The 16813-nt window shown below is 43.4% G+C and overlaps 1 protein-coding gene across 1 annotated transcript in view; it reads right to left on the bottom strand.

Annotated features, from left to right (window-relative positions):
• The window catches only part of dnah10 (dynein axonemal heavy chain 10), a 67896-nt gene that overhangs the window by 10657 nt on the left and 40426 nt on the right, over positions 1 to 16813 (bottom strand). The window contains 17 exon segments of the mRNA XM_056279415.1: positions 6471 to 6688; positions 6822 to 6958; positions 7101 to 7282; positions 8006 to 8180; positions 8965 to 9126; positions 9290 to 9487; positions 9601 to 9681; positions 9762 to 9965; positions 10067 to 10238; positions 10624 to 10812; positions 10934 to 11104; positions 11246 to 11339; positions 11439 to 11611; positions 11947 to 12207; positions 12325 to 12477; positions 12568 to 12713; positions 12832 to 12951. Of these exon segments, the coding sequence (XP_056135390.1) occupies positions 6471 to 6688; positions 6822 to 6958; positions 7101 to 7282; positions 8006 to 8180; positions 8965 to 9126; positions 9290 to 9487; positions 9601 to 9681; positions 9762 to 9965; positions 10067 to 10238; positions 10624 to 10812; positions 10934 to 11104; positions 11246 to 11339; positions 11439 to 11611; positions 11947 to 12207; positions 12325 to 12477; positions 12568 to 12713; positions 12832 to 12951 (2836 nt within the window).

Genomic DNA, 16813 nt, shown 5'->3' on the forward strand with positions numbered 1-16813 from the left:
CTCAGGTCTTGTTACTCATTCTGATGAGATTCTGATTCTTGGTGATTTCAATATTCATCTGAATAAGGCTGGTTGGTGATCCTCTAAGTAAAGCCTCTCTTGTGCTTGTTGATACGCTTGGGTTTGCTCAGTTTGTTCAAGAGCCGACTCAATACAGTGGTAACACCCTTGATTTGGTTTAATCTAAAGGGTTAGCTGTTTCTGATCTGAATGTCTTGCCCACCACATCTGCTGTGTCAGATCCATCCATCCATTATCCAAGCAGTCATTGGGCGGCAGGCAGGGAAACACCATGTACAGGCCGCCAGTCCATCACAGGGCTGACACACACACATACACGCACGCACGCACGCACGCACGCACGCACACACACACACACACACACACACACACACACACACACACACACACACACACACACACACACACACACACACACATCTAGGGACAATTCAGTATGGCCATTTCACCTGACCTACATGTCTTTGGACTGTGGGAGAAAACTGGAGCACCTGGAGGGAACCCATGCAGACACGGGGGAGAACATGCAAACTCCACACAGAAGACGACCCGGGATGACCCCCAAGGTTGGACTACCTCGGGGTTCGAACCCAGGACCTTCTTGCTGTGAGGCGACCGTGCTAACCACTGCGTCACCATGATGCCCCTGTGTCAGATAATTTTCTCATTAAATGTGAAGCATTATTGGCCTGTCCTGTTAATGTTGGCTCAGATGTAATTGCCACTCACCACATTGGTCCATCCACCGTAGCTGCATTTGGCCAGCAGCTACCTGAAGTCTTGGCTCCTTTCACTGTAGAGACAGATTCTGTTGAAGATATCACTAATGACTTGATGTGGCCCTCTCATGTTTCCTCGATTCAGTTGCACCTCTCACTACCAGAGCTAGGCAACTAAAGAGGCCTACACTCTGTTTTAATGATGAGACTCGTTCTCTTAAGCGGGCCTGTGGGAGACTGGAATGTAAATGGTGAAAATCAAAATTCGAAGTTTTTTACCTATCTTGGCATGAGTGTTTATTGAAATACAAGCACGCTTTATCTGCTGTTAAAGCAGCGTATCTCTCTCACTGAATCAATATTAATAAACAGTATCCCAGATTTGTCTTTGATACTGTAGCTTAATTTACTAAAAAGTAGCCATCTATTAGCTGCTCACCATTCATGACCCATGAGTTTCTAAACTTTTTCTGCAATAAGGTTCATGAGATCATAAACAAAATTAGTTCTGCAAATCCAGCTACTATGTCAGATCCTGTTTTACCAAATTTATATCTAAACAATGAGTCACTGATAGTCCCTGTTATTACAGCTTTTAAGACTATCTCTCTTACTACTTTCACTAAGCTCGTGTCAGCTTCTAAACCAACTACTTGCCTACTTGACCTTTTAACCAGCAAAACTTTTTAAAGACATCTGGCTTTTCACTAGACTTATAATACTAGACATTGTTAATTTATCACATACTACTGTTCCCAGCAACCCAGCAACTGAGGATGCAAACCCAGCCACTGAGGATGCACAAGCCAGTGCATTTTTAGTGCCAGTCCCAAGCCCAGATAAATGGGGAGGGCTGCATCAGGAAGGGCATCTGGTGTAAAACCTTTGCCAAATCAAATATGTGGATCATAAATCTGATTTCCGTACTGGATAGGTTGAGCCCCAGATTACCAATGAGCGCCACTGGTACTATTGGCAAGCAGGGTGCCAGTGGAAACTATGCTACTGTTGGGTGCAGGAGAAGGAGAGGGGGAAGGCATGTCCAGAGGCAGTGGGAGAGGAGGTAGCAGTCACGAAATAAATTCCCATTGATATGTGAATGATACTCAGCTGTATGTGTCTATAAGGGCTAATGATCATACTCAAATGACTAATTTAGAGGCCTGCTTGGCTGCTGTGAAAACTGGATGTCACTAAATTTCCTGTTTTTAAGTTCAGATAAAACTGAGATGCTGGTCATTGGCCCTACTAGACATAAACACCAATTTGATCAAGTAACGATAACAATCGACAACTCTGTGATTTCATTGAGTGTGGCAGCCAAAAATCTTAGTATTACATTTGATCCCAGTCTTTCCTTTGATAAGCCCATTAAAGAAATCAGCAAGACTGTCTTTTTTTAATTTATGTAACATAGCTAAAATTCAGTTTTACCTGTCTATTGCTGAAGCACAGACTCTAATACATGCATTTGTTTCATTCAGACTTGATTGCTTGAATGTTCTTTTTCTTTCAGGTCTGCCACATGCTAGTACTAAAAGTCTTCATCTCATCTCATCTCATCTCATCTCATCTCATCTCATCTCATCTCATCTCATCTCATCTCAGCTCATCATCAGCCGCTTCTCCAGGGTCGGGTCGTGGTGGCAGCAAGCTAAATAGGGTACTCTAGACATCCCTCTCCCCAGCAATGCCCTCCAGCTCCCCCCGGGGGATCCCAAGGTGCTCCCACACCAGATTGGACATGTAGTCCCTCCAGCGAGTTCTGGGTCTACCCTTGGGTCTCCTCCAAGTTGGACATGCCCGGAAAACCTCCAAAGGAAGACACCCAGGGGGCATCCTAATCAGATGCCTGAACCACCTCAACTGGCTCCTTTTGACACGAAGGAGCAGCGGCTCTACTCCGAGCTTCCTTCGGATGTCTGAGCTCCTCACCCTATCTCTAAGGCAGACACTTTACAAAGGAAACTCATTTCAGCCACTTGTATCTGTGATCTCACCCTTTTGGTCACTACTCAAAGCTCATGACCATTGGTGAAGTTTGGAATGAAGATTTACTGGTAAATTGAGAACTTTGACTTCCAGCTCAGCTCCCTCTTCACTACAATGATCCGGTACAACGTCCTCATTACTGCTGATGCCGCACCAATCCACCTGTCAATCTCATACTCCATCCTACCCTCACTCATGAACAAGACCCCGAGATACTTGAACTCCGTCACTTGAGGCAACAACTCATCCCCAATCCAGAGGGAGCAATCCACCACTTTCCGGTAGAGAACCATGGCCTCAGGCGTGGAGGTGCTGACTCTCATCCCGGCCATTTCACACTCAGCTGCAAACCACCCCAGTGCACACTGGAGGTTGTGTTCTGATGAAGCCAACAAAACCACATCATCTGTGAAGAGCAGAGATGCAATTCTGAGGTTCCCAAAATGGACACACTCCTCACCTTGGCTGCACCTTGAGATCCTGTCCATGAATATCACAAACAGAATTGGAGACAAGGGACAACCTTGGCGGAGTCCGACACCCACTGAAAACGTGTTTGACTTTGTGTCGAGTATACAGACCTCAGCACTTCCACAAGAATAAAGAGTTGGTCTGTTGTTCCACGGCTAGGATGCAATCCGCATTGTTCCTCTTGGACCCGAGGTTCAACAATCGGTCAGAGCTTCCTTTCCAGCACCCTACAGTAGACTTTCCCAGGGAGGCTGAGCAGTGTGATGCCCTGATAATTGGAGCACACCCTCCAGTCCCTTTTTAAATATGGGAACCACCACCCCAGTCTGCCACTCCACAGGTACTGTCCCTGACCTCCACGCAACACTGAAGCGGCATGTCAGCCAAGACAGCCCAACAATGTCCAGAGCCTTCAGCATCTCAGGGTAAATCTCATCCACACCCAAATAAAAGTCTTCAGTAAAAGTCCTCAGATGGTTCAAAATGCTGCAGCTAGAATCTTAACTAAAACTAGAAAATTTGATCATATTACACCAATTCTTGCCTCCCTTCATTGGCTCCCTATCCATGTTAGATCAGACCTCAAGGTGCTTCTGCTAACTTATAAAATCCTAAATGGGCTTGCCCCATCATACCTGTCTGATCTGCTTGAACTGTACATTCCATCTCGTGCTCTCTGGTCTCAAAATACAGGGCTCCTGTGTGTACCCAAAGTTAAAAAGAAGTCAGTTGGTGGCAGGGCCTTTTCCTATCAAGCCCCGTTCTTGTGGAATAATCTGCATGCAGGCCATCAGACAATCAGAGTCTGTTGAGTCCTTTACATCTAAACTTAAAACTCATCTTGTTGCCTTAACCTACAATTAGTTGCATTAAAATTGAATACTTCACAACCTGTACTGCATGGCAGGTCGGTTTCTGTCTCAGTGAATTTACCAAGCGCTGTATTGCCAACGAGATTATAGAGTACAGATTATTTTCTCTCACATGTATTTTCGCTCTCTGAATGATGTCTTCCCCTGTCTCTTCTCCCATGTACAGTGCATCCGGAAAGTATTCACACCCCTTCACTTTCCCCACATTTTGTTATGTTACAGCCTTATTCCAAAATGGATTAAATTCCTTTTGTTTCTCATCAATCTACACACAATACCCCATAATGACAAACGGAAAAAGGTTTTGTAGGAATTTTGGCAAATTTATTAAAAATAAAAAACTGAAATATTGCATGTACACAAATATTCACACCCTTTGCTATGACACTCAAAATTGAGCTCAGGTTCATCCTGTTTCCACTAATCATCCTTGAGATGTTTCTACATCTTGATTGGAGTCCACCTGTAGTAAATTCAATTGATCGGACATGATTTGGAAAGGCACACCTGTCTATATAAGGTCCCACTGTTGACAGTGCATGTCAGAGCAGAAACCAAGCCATGAAGTCAAAGGAATTGTCTGTGGACCTCCGAGACAGGATTGTATCAAGGCACATATCTGGGGAAGGGTACAAAAACATTTCTACAGCTTTGAAGGTCCCGAAGAGCACAGTGGTCTCCATCATTCGTAAATGGAAGAAGTTTGGATCCACCAGGACTCTTCCTAGAGCTGGCCGCCCAGCCAAACTGAGCAATCAGGGGAGAAGGGCCTTGGTCAGGGAGGTGACCAAGAACCCAATAGTCACTCTGACGGAGCTCCAGCGTTCCTCTGTGGAGATGGAGAACCTTCCAGAAGGACAACCATCTCTGCAGCATTCCACCAATCAGGCCTTTATGGTAGAGTGGCCAGACGGAAGCCTCTGCTCAGTAAAAGGCACATGACAGCCCGCTTGGAGTTTGCCAGAAAGCACCTAAAGGACTCTCAGACCACGAGAAACAAGATTCTCTGGTCTGATGAAACCAAGATTGTACTCCTTGGCCTGAATGCCAAACGTCACGTCTGGAAGAAACCAGGCACCTCTCATCACCTTGCTAATACCATCCCTACAGTGAAGCATGGTGGTGGCAGCATCATGCTGTGGGGATGTTTTTCAGCGGCAAGGACTGGGAGACTAGTCAGGATCGAGGGAAATATGAATGGAGCAAAGTACAGAGAGATCCTTGATGAAAACCTGCTCCAGAGCACTCAGGACCTCAGACTGGGGCGAAGGTTTACCTTTCAACACGACAACGACCCTAAGCACACAGCCAAGACAATGAAGGAGTGGCTTCGGGAAAAGTCTGTGAATGTCCTTGAGTGGCCCAGCCAGAGCCCAGACTTGAACCCCATTGAACATCTCTGGAAAGACCTGAAAATAGCTGTGCAGCGACACCCCCCATCTAACCTTACAGAGCTCAAGAGGATCTGCAGAGAAGAATGGGAGAAATACCCCAAATATAGGTATGCCAAGCTTGTAGCTTCATACCCAAGAAGACTTGAGGCTGTAATCGCTGCCAAGGGTGCCTCAACCAAGTACTGAGTAAAGGGTGTGAATACTTATGTACATGCAATATTTCAGTTTTTTATTTTTAATAAATTTGCAAAAATTTCTACAAAACCTTTTTCGCTTTGTCATTATAGGGTATTGTGTGTAGATTGATGAGGAAAAAAAGGAATTTAATCCATTTTGGAATAAAGCTGTAACATAACAAAATGTGGGGAAAGTGAAGGGGTGTGAATACTTTCCGGATGCACTGTATGTGAACAGTGTGATGCAAGTCTCCCCTGTGTGCATGTGTAGACTGTCCTCCAGCCAGGGCTACATGGTGATGGTGGTCGCATAGCTCAGATCCTAGGCTGTTCTGGTGGCATCTCAAATGAAACAAAATTACAGTTTTGGAGCGGCCTAGTCAAAGTCCTGAACTGATCCCCATCGAGATGCTCTGGTAGGACATTAAAAAGCAGTTCATGCTCAACAACCCTCAAATGTTGCTGAATTACAGCAATTCTGCAAAGAAGAGTGGGACAAAATTGGAACAATCTCCAATCATAGAAAGTCTTGCAGCTGTTGCTACTAAGTGTGGCACAACCACTTATTAAGTTCAAGGGGCCAATTACTTTTTCACATGGATGTTGGATACTTTTTTTCCTTCAGTAAATGATATGACCATTCAAAAACTATATTTTGTGTTTACCTGGGTTCTTCTCATCTTATATTACATTTTGTATGAAGATCTGAAAACATTCAGTATGACAGATATGCAAACCTAGAGGAAATCAGGAAGGCAGCAAATACTTTTTCATGGCACTGTATGATGCATTGTTGTGAATGTGTGTTTGATTCTATTGCCTCACCGCTCATTCTCTGAGTCTAGGCCAGAGATGAGTTTGTCAGCAGCTATCAGTCTCCTCTCCATGAGCTCAGCCTCCTGTTGCAGCAGCTGTTTCTCTCCCATGGCAGCATCATACTTCTTTCGCAGAGCCCCCAGCTCCTTCTGAATAGCACTCAGCTCAGTCTGAATGCACTCCAAGTCCCGCCTGCTCTGGAAAAAGTTCTTCTCAAGACGTGCCACCTAAAAAAAATGCATTATATGTCCTCTTGTTCATTTTCTACAGTTTTATAAACACGAAAACTCTAGTCCAGCTATTTCTATAGAAAACAAGATCTCAGAACTCATTTCTATCCTACATCTTCTATCAAATTACCTGCTCTCTCTTGGGCTTTATCTCTTTGGCAACATCACAATAATTCATGACAGCCTCTACAAACTTGAGCATCCCCGAGCCAGCTTTACTGATGGCCTGCATCTCCTCAAAGCTAGTGTTGAGATTTTTTAGGAAGCCTGGCAAAGGGACACACCAAGGAAATACTCTTCTGTACAACCCATATACGACTATCATGTTGCCATCATTTGGATGGTAATGTTTGTAACTCTTGGTACGATTTTAGATTTAATTTTCCTCTGACAATTAAATTAAATATACCTCTGACAGTTTTGACCTGACTGGCACTGATGGAATCACAATCCATTTCCATGAGAGAGCGCAGAAAATTAGCCTCTGACATCATCCCTTTGGCCGTCCTCCAACTGATCTCCTTGTTGCCACGCATTACTAGGATGCACTCACACACCGTCTGCACCTGTTTGGGTGGCTTGGCAAAGGATCTGTACCAAAGAGGAACAGCAGATAAAGAGGATAGACAGATGGAAGTATGAAAAACAATAAACTGTAAACAAAGTTTTATTTATGATAAAACCAAAATTTGGAGTCAAAATGTGCTCAGCTAAAGTGAGATTAATCCTTCTTTTATCAATCATTGACTCTTGTAGATGCATTTATATGGTAACATATCATTTAGAGTACCTCCCAAAAGAGAACGTTAATATCGCTCAACACAGCTGTGATGTATGATTTGATGACTGTTGAAATGATAGTGGGAACTTGTCAGAGCACTGTTCTTACATACTCCTTTAACAGATGGTACGAAGCAACATAATATCTATTCCAAGTGGATGTCGTAAGAGGGGCTAGATTTCATTAATGTTTTCTAAGTCTGTTGTCACGTGTTTAACTTTTGGATTGTGTCTGCCTGAAAATGGCCAGACTGTACTTTCTATAATTTTGCAATTTCGATCAGGCTTCCGTAGAGCGGGTCCTCAGCCCTACACAATCTCTGACGCTAACCTCTATTAAAAGTCTTTCATTTCTTTTGCAGAGGTACAGTGTTTATTTTGAGACTACAAATGGAACATCTGGAACAGATCCATTTATCTCTGCCTGGTTTAGAAAACTGCTTCATGATAATTAATTCTAATCAATTTGCTTATCAACGCTAGCTATTTCAGCAGCTTGATAAAGTGATCCGTTGAATCAGGGGATGGCGACACCTGATCTCGGTGACGTCAGACTTTTCCAAGTCTTGCAGGGCGATGCGGGCTGCTTCCAGGGCTGGCAGAGCCTCAGCCAGGGAATCCTCGGCATTTTTCTTCTCTACCGCTATCACCCTGTTTTGCTCCTCAATCTCCTCGGCTTTGTCTTCTGCCAGTGTCTTCTTCTCCTCAGCTACCAGGGTGAAGAAAAAAAGAAGAAAAAACTGCCCTTTAAGCAAGACAATTTTGCCTATGTCATATGCATATGCTTATTTCAAGATTTTTCTTGAAATGTTATTTCCTTTTTTTCTTTTGGACCCCCCCCCCCCTTTTTTTTCTCCAATTGTATCCGGCTAATTACCCCACTTTTCCGAGCAATCCCGATCTCTGCTCCACCCCCTCTGCCAGTCCGGGGAGGGCTGCAGACTACCTCATGTCTCCTCCGATACATTTGGAGTCACCAGCCGCTTCTTTTCACCTGACAGTGAGGAGTTTTGCCAGGGGGACATAACGCGTGGGAGGATCACACCAGTTTCCTCTCCCCACTGAACAGGAACCCTGACCGACCAGAGGAGGCACTAGTGCAACTAACAGGACATATACCCACATCCGGCTTCCCACCCGCAGACACAGCCAACTGTGTCTGTAGGGACGCTGACCAAGCCGGAAGTAACACGGGGATTTGACCCGACGATTCCCGTGTTGGTAGGCAACGGAAGAGACCGCCATGCCACACAGACGCCCTTGAAATGTCATTTCCTTGATACTGGTAAAGTGATCTTCTAAGAAATATTAATATTTACTCGTAAGAGTTTGAGAAAATTCTAGTGGAACAGCAACAGAAAAAATATAGTTATTTCAGCTTTTATTAATCATGAGACCATATAACTTGTTAAGATGGACATTTTTGATTTTATAAGCATGTGTTGTGTTTTTTAAGTCTCAGTAATGCAATGATCATTTGTGTCCTCACTGACCCACAATGGTGTTAGTTGAGATCTCTTGCAGCAGGATCTCACAGGTTGAGGATTTTTCTGCCAGGACCACCTTCTGCTCTGCCAGCTTGATGTTGAGCTCAGCCAGCTGCTCACTTGCCTCTTCCAACTTGTCCAGACCTCCCTCTAAACGCTTGCACTGAGCTGGTAAATAAGAAAACAACTTAAATCGCGCATAGAAAAAATAAAAAAACAAAACTTTAGTCTTCTGTTATCAAGAACATTTATACACAGAAAAACAACACACAGCTTAGTCAGATTTTCCTGCAGAAGCTAAATCTGTCTTTGAAGTGTTCTGTCTTCTCACCAAGGATATACTGGTCTTTGTCCTGCAGCAGGCTTCTATAGGTAGTGAGGAAGTCCAAGTAGTTCTTAGGAGTGACATAGTTACTGCGTCTGAGTTTTTGTTGAAACATTTTGCTGTAATCAACCACAGAGCCGTGGACCATGCACACGTGGGCTATCGCTGCAGCACAATATGACTCGGGGATCATTGGACTCTCTCCTGTGGTATTACATGTCATATAGCACGAAGAGCTTAACAAAACGACTCTATACTCAGTCAATATCATAACAGTCACATTGAACATATAGTAGGTTAAATTTGTGATTACAGACCAAGAAACGATTGAGCCACAGCGTGTAAAGCCTGCGGGGGCCATGGCAGGAACCAGTCTATCCCAGTGTTGTTCACCAGTCCTGAAAAATAAAAAAAGACAGATGAACTGATGCAACTACTGGAGCTGTTGGTCTCTGAGAACTTGGGCACAGAATCGCACCTGGAAAATTCCTGCATCGTGTTCTAAGGGTGTCTCCCACTGGTGACATGCCCAATACAATGTGCAGATTGTTGGCGCTTTTGTTGACAAAGTATTGCCACACACACTCTTTGGAAGGGCCTGCTCCCATGTTCATGGCTTCATCACGCAGCTGATTGAGAATTGACTCCTTCTCATCATCAGGGAATAATGCAGGAATAATGCCTGTGAATGGAGGGTTCATTTGATTGTAGTTTGAGAACTTTCATGTCTAAAGACAGGTTAGTATGTGGGTGTGAGCCCTAAAATGAAATTTGATATCTAACCAGAGGTGAGCATGTTGTTTATGAGTTCCAAGAAGCCCTCCTCAGCAACATGGGCATCAGTGAACAGAAATACTGTCTTCTTATTCTCAATAGCCAGCTTCAAGTACAAGGACTTCAGGTCCTCACGGAAGCTGGGCTCAGCATAACCTCGGCTAAGCGTGATCTCAAACACCTGGTGAAAAATAAGGGGGGGGGTCTGTTTCATATGCTTCTCTCACTTTTCTCTTAAAATTCTCTTGTTAGAAAATATTTTCTCATTCTCTTACACCTCACTCTGACTAGCTCCACTTGCCATTATGGCAACCATTGTGTAAATAACCTTATTTTCATAGTTATTTTCATAGGTACCTTTGTTATTGTTGTGTTTTGTGTTTTGGGGTTTATATATTAAGCATGTTTAGACAGCTCTGTGAAACGCACTTTAAATAACCTTGACAAATAAATTGTAGTCTTTAGTGGAAGACTTGATTCCCCATTACCTCTTGCTGTTATTTTGCTTTTCTGGCAATCGTTTCCCCTTCTTCATGCTGCTAACCTTACCACTTATGTTTACAAACCTCACAGCCAGCAGTGAAGGCAGCAAGCTTGGTGAGAGACTGCTTTCCAGAGCCTCCTACACCCACCAGCAATGCATGGCCACGGTCCATGCGGATGATACGGTTCACCCTGGTCAGATGCTCCAAGGCATCGTCAAACAGAACCAGGTTCATTCTTGAATAGTTCTCATTATACTCCTCTAGAATCTCCTGCAAAGTATCACAATTAGATATCTCACAAATACTGTCACAAATAATGACAGTAAAAATGCACCTGAATATCATTCAAAGGACCTTTTGATTAATGCCATTCACCATAACCTGACAGTACCTGGAAAAGGGCTTTAGCAGCATCATAGTCCTGTATGTCCTCATAGACTCTTGGTTCAGATTCATTGAGGGCTGTTCTGTAGTCTCCAAACAGGATAGGGTCCCTCATGGTGGCTGCCTCTAAGTCTGACTTGAAATGCTCAACAATTAGGTTTTTTATATGACCCTGGACCTGAAGGCATAAATCACAAATAAGTAATTTATTTAAAAAGGTTTTGTCACTGGAGGTAGAACAAAAATTGGCAATTGCAATAAAGTAAAAATACCAAATAGTTATTTAGTCAATGTCAAAATGAATATTGAAAATCATTACCAAGACTTTGTCAGTTTCATTGATGAGTTTGTCATGGAATACTCTCAGGCACTCGTTCCTCCAAACTCGTACAAACTGAGTGACTGTTAAAAACCTGTCAGAGAAAAAAAAAACAAAACCAGGATGCAACAAAACCCATTAAGATCCTGAGCCATCAAGTGAAATGCAACATTGATAATGAAGTGAGTCCAACCTCTCAGCACTGGTCAGGGTGAGTCCATTGTAGATCCTTGACAAGTCCCTCAGGTTGAAAATATAGTGGAACTTGGAAGGAGTGGGCAGCAGATCTTTAATTATGTTTTTGTACAGTTGCAGTGTGCAGAAGGTCAGTTTGTCACAAACCTTCTGGATGGATTCCTCAAACATCTAAAACAATTTGATCAAGTTTATTACAGAGCAGTGACAAAGGACATAGCAGGTATATTTTGCTAAACATAAGCAGAAAAACAAAACCTGTTTTCTGAAACATCAACTTTTGAAATTACCACTCAACCAAACAGACAGGATGATCAGTATATGCTATAAACTGCACGGAACATAACCAGCATGAAAATACACAAGTGTGCATGATTCCTTTGTTGCCCCTATATAATGATGTATTCTGCTCATCCAAACATTTTACTGGTTAGAGCAGACTTGTTTCACAACTAATTCAGATTATCTAACATATATCTAATTATGAAGCAGAGGGCAATGCCTACCATAGTGTGGCTTTTTAAAATGGAAGCGTAGATGAGATGAAGGGACTCCTCTGTAGGAGAAGGGATGTTGAAGACACTGAAGAGTGAGATGAAGCGGGGATCCACTTCGTTCCTCCCGCCTCCTGCCTTCCCCATGGCAGCTATGAAGCCCAGGTCCTTCAGAAATTTGCAGTTAAGTTCTTTGCCTTTATTGTATATGCCTCCTCTGTCCAACAATAACTTTAGTAGCGCAATAGGCTGCTGCGTACCATAATCATCCACCTGAAAGGACATGCACATCATATATTCAAACATTTAAGCCCAGTAACCATGACCATAGACATAGTTTGAGATCAAGAGGGGACAGGAAGGAGTGGGTGGAGGGTTCAGGGCAGGTACCTTTGGCATATTCAGGTCATCCATAAAGACCAACAATCTCTTTCCCATTGGAGGGCCATAGGTATCTTTGGTCCTTTTTTCCACGTTGGCCTCCAGGTTCCTCTGAAGGTCCATCGAGGTGGTCCTTGACGAGAAGTTGATAATCAGAGCCATCTGGAAGGAGACGGAGATACTAATATAAGGGTATTTAAAAACAAATGAGTTTAACTGATGTGTATATGAATAGCTATACAGTAAACTCACAGCAGTATCTGCATTGAGATTCTTCAGGAAGTTCTGTGTGGTGGCAGTTTTAGAAGTGCCAGACTCTCCCACAAGAACCACTGGTCTCTTTATCTTTACCATTTGCTCCAGGAGCCAGCTGGTTCGAGTAGTGTCCACAGTGGGAACTTGAAATGCAGTGGAGGATCAGTACAAAACAAATGGAAAGAAAAAGCTTGAAAAAAGTAAAGATTCACTTGAAGGGCCTTTTTCTCTTTATTGACAATTCCCTGAATCCACTCTTACCAAGAATATCAATAAACTTCATGTCAGGGTTGTGGATGTACTTGGTGACCAGGGACGTCCATGGAATCCACTTCTGCTGTGTTCCATCAAAATGAAAATCATACAGAGTAGGTAGGGATCCTGTATGAACAAACACATTTCGTATCAACATATAATATATGTAGCCGGGTGGTAAATCTGTTAAATATGTTAAATGATTTTCCACTTAAATTTAGTATAGTTTAACTGTTAATATATGTAATTGTTACACTGTCAAGCCGTGTAAAATGTCATTTGATGTATTTAAATTGTGAAGCAGATTGTGAGTGTATTTTTATAGTTTTGGTTGTCATTGCATGTTTTGACCAGTAAGTGGCAGTGTTGCGGACTTTTATTGTAACTCCGTGCAAGTTATCCAAGTGCATCTTGGGTACTCTTTCTGCAAGTTATCCAAGTGCATCTTGGGTATTCTTTTTTTTTCTTGTGTGAACCAGCTGAAGATTGCGGTGTGACGGTGCTCTGACTCCGTAGTAAGTAGGTGTAAATATCTTGTGAAATATACCTGTAACATTATTCCAAACAATATTGTATGTCGGTAATTTGACACGGTGGTTTGATTTAGACGCTACTGGAGTTGATGTTCGGTGATTTTGGGCGCGAGCCGTCGACCACTGTTCGCCATTGCAGGCATGACAAGGTAATGTTGGCGTGCATAAAGCCACACCATGCCATTGTATTTGGGTAGTAAGGGAAATGTAAAGGTTTTATATGCATTTTAATTCTGTTTAAAGGTAACTGACAGAGTGAGAAGTTGTGCAATCTTCAGGAAGTTCCACATGTCTTTGTTAAACCCTGTTTAACATACAGTCCACTGCCGTATTTTGCACCGTATTTTGCACCGTATTTTGTATTTATTATTTTCCTTTTAAAATCTTTTCTGTTAAACTTGCCACATCTGTGAACATTTATGAGCTGTTTGCTCGAAAGACACAGGAATTTATGCACTCAGTAAAACGATCTGCATTCGAAGGTTCAAACAATAAAATTAAAGCTACAAGAACCCCGGAAGTAATTGTGTCCTGTGTGGTATCTGTAACAATAGGAACTATTGTTAGGAACCATTGTTTAGTTCCTTGTTTACACAGGGGTCGTTTATGTTGTTGCACCTGGAATAACGGACCGAGCATGATGCATAACCTTACGTGCCGAAGTTATTATTAAAGTTTATAGCCCAGTGGGGTTGAAACGAGTTGTAACGTCTCATTAGTAGAAGGAAACAACACACTTTAACATGGTGGCAGCGGCGGACGACTCGGTTTGAAGTTTGGTGCGGAAAAGTTTCTAGGAGCGGGAGAGCGGTTAGTGTTCCTAAGCAACGTTCAGTATATGTTAGCATTAGCTCCTAGTGTGAGACTGCCGTGTGACATGGATGGGCTTAAACCACCGCAAACGTTATGTCTGGACTCAAGCAACCTTTCGAGGACATGGAAGGCCTGGAGGGACGAGTTTGCTCTGTATGTGGATTTAGCCATGGCTGACGCCGATGACAAACAGGGTGAAACTGTTCAGCTATCTTGTCGGAGAGAGCGGCAGGGAACTTATGGACACGTTACTGGGCGACACACCGAAGGATGCATGGACGTTAGATGACGTTATCAAGAAGTTTGATGATCGCTGCGACCCCAGCGTTAACGAGAATGTGGAACGTTATCGTTTTTTTACAAGAAACCAGGGCACCAGTGAAAATATAGACCATTATGTCATGGAACTGAGAGTGTTGGTAGGAACATGCAACTTTGGGACAGTGAGAGACTCGCTCATTCGGGATCGGTTTGTGTGTGGAGGTAACAACACAATCGTAAGAGAAAGACTGCTCCGAGAGAAAAACTTGACACTGGACACATGTTTGCAGCTGTGCAGAGCCGCTGAGCTCTCAAAGGACAATGTGAAAACCATCTCGGGATCGATGGTGGAAGAGGTACATGCAGTGAAAGGAGCACAGTATCGGAAACAGACGAGCAACACTGTGGAGTGCAGATATTGTGGAAAAACGCATGAGAAAAGTAAACAAAAGTGCCCAGCGTTTAGGAAGAAGTGCACAAAGTGTGGAAGAGAGAACCACTTTGCAGCAAAATGCAGAGTAAAACCGGAACTAAGGAAAAAGAAATATGTGAGTAAAATAACAACTGAATCTGAGAGTGATGAATATGAAGATATTACCACCTGTGTCACTGAAACTGAGACAAAAACTGTGGATGCAGTAGAGACTGACACAGGGAAAGATGTGCATACAGAGACTGTAGAGGATGTAAAAGAAACTGAGAAAATGAAGAAAACTCAGCTTCTCTATGCTGGTATGCTTCTAGGCAAGGACATGATCAAATTCCAAATAGACTGTGGTGCCAGTTGCAATATCATCCCAATTAACCTGCTGAATCCAGATGCCAAATTAGAACACAGGAAGAGTGTACTAGTAATGTACAATAAAACCAAATTAAAACCACTGGGAAAATGTAAAGTGAAAATAAGAAACCCGAGAAACAACAAGCTATATCGCTTAGAGTTCCAGGTGGTGAATGCAGCTGGTACAGTGCCTCTGCTGGGTAGGAGAGCCAGTGAGGCCATGAAATTGATAAAAGTGCAATATGAAAACATCATGACAATAGACAGTATTGTCACAACAGAAACAACAACAGGACAGTGGATAATGGGACAAATTAAAGATGAGTATGCTGATGTGTTCATTGGCGATGGCTGCCTCGAGGGAAAATACAAAATAGAGGTGGACAGCACAGTCAAACCAGTACAGCTGCCAAAGAGGCGGGTCCCAGTCGCCATGATGAAACCACTGAAGGACGAGCTACAGGACCTACAGCAAAGAGGGATCATAACACCTGTGGAATGCAGTACAGATTGGATCAGTGCAATGGTGGTGGTACAGAAACCAAGTGGGAAACCAAGAGTGTGTATCGATCCCAAGCCTTTGAACAAAGCTCTAAAGCGCAGTCACTTCCCACTGCCAACCATTGAGGACATTTTACCGGACTTGTCAAAAGCAAAAGTGTTCACAGTGTGTGATGTCAAGAGTGGATTCTGGCATGTGCAGCTGGAGGAGGAGTCCAGCTATTTAACAACATTTGCCACTCCATTCGGACGTTACAGGTGGCTGAGGATGCCAATGGGGATAAGTCCGGCCCCAGAAATCTTTCAGAGAAAGCTCACACAAGCGCTGGACGGTGTACCGGGCTTGTACATTATAGCTGACGATGTACTGATCACAGGCCAAGGGGAAACACAGGAGGAAGCTGAGCGTGACCATGATGGAAAACTGAGACTGTTTCTTGAAAGATGCAGACAAAAGAACATCAAGCTGAACAAAGACAAATTCAAGCTGAGACAAAAGGAGACCACATACATTGGACACCGCCTGACGGCTGATGGACTCAGGGTGGATCCAGAGAAAGCGCTTGCCGTTGAGAAGATGCCGGCACCGACTGATGTGAAAGGAGTGCAAAGGCTGCTAGGTATGGTAAATTATCTAGCCAAGTTTTGTCCCCACCTCTCAGACCAGCGCATAGTGTTGAGAGATTTGACACACAAAAACAGGGAGTGGAACTGGACAGCACAGCACGAGGAGGCTTTCCTCAAATTGAAAGAGACTATAGCAAAGGTCCCAGTACTGAAATATTACAACCCAGATGAGGAACTCACAATGCAGTGTGACGCTTCAGACACAGGCTTAGGCGCAGCGCTCATGCAGATGGGTAAGCCAATAGCATTTGCAAGCAGAGCACTCACTCAAACAGAGCGTGGGTATGCACAAATAGAAAAGGAGTTCTTAGCAATGGTTTTTAGCATGGAAAGATTTCACCAGTACACATACGGCCCGAAAAGTGACGGTGCAAAGTGATCACAAGCCGTTGGAAACAATAGTGAGAAAACCTCTACTAAGTGCACCCAAAAGGCTGCAGGGAATGATGCTGCGCATACAAAAGTATGATCT

This window comes from Lampris incognitus, chromosome 1 (assembly GCF_029633865.1).
Source record: "Lampris incognitus isolate fLamInc1 chromosome 1, fLamInc1.hap2, whole genome shotgun sequence".
Classification (NCBI taxonomy): Eukaryota; Metazoa; Chordata; class Actinopteri; order Lampriformes; family Lampridae; genus Lampris; species Lampris incognitus.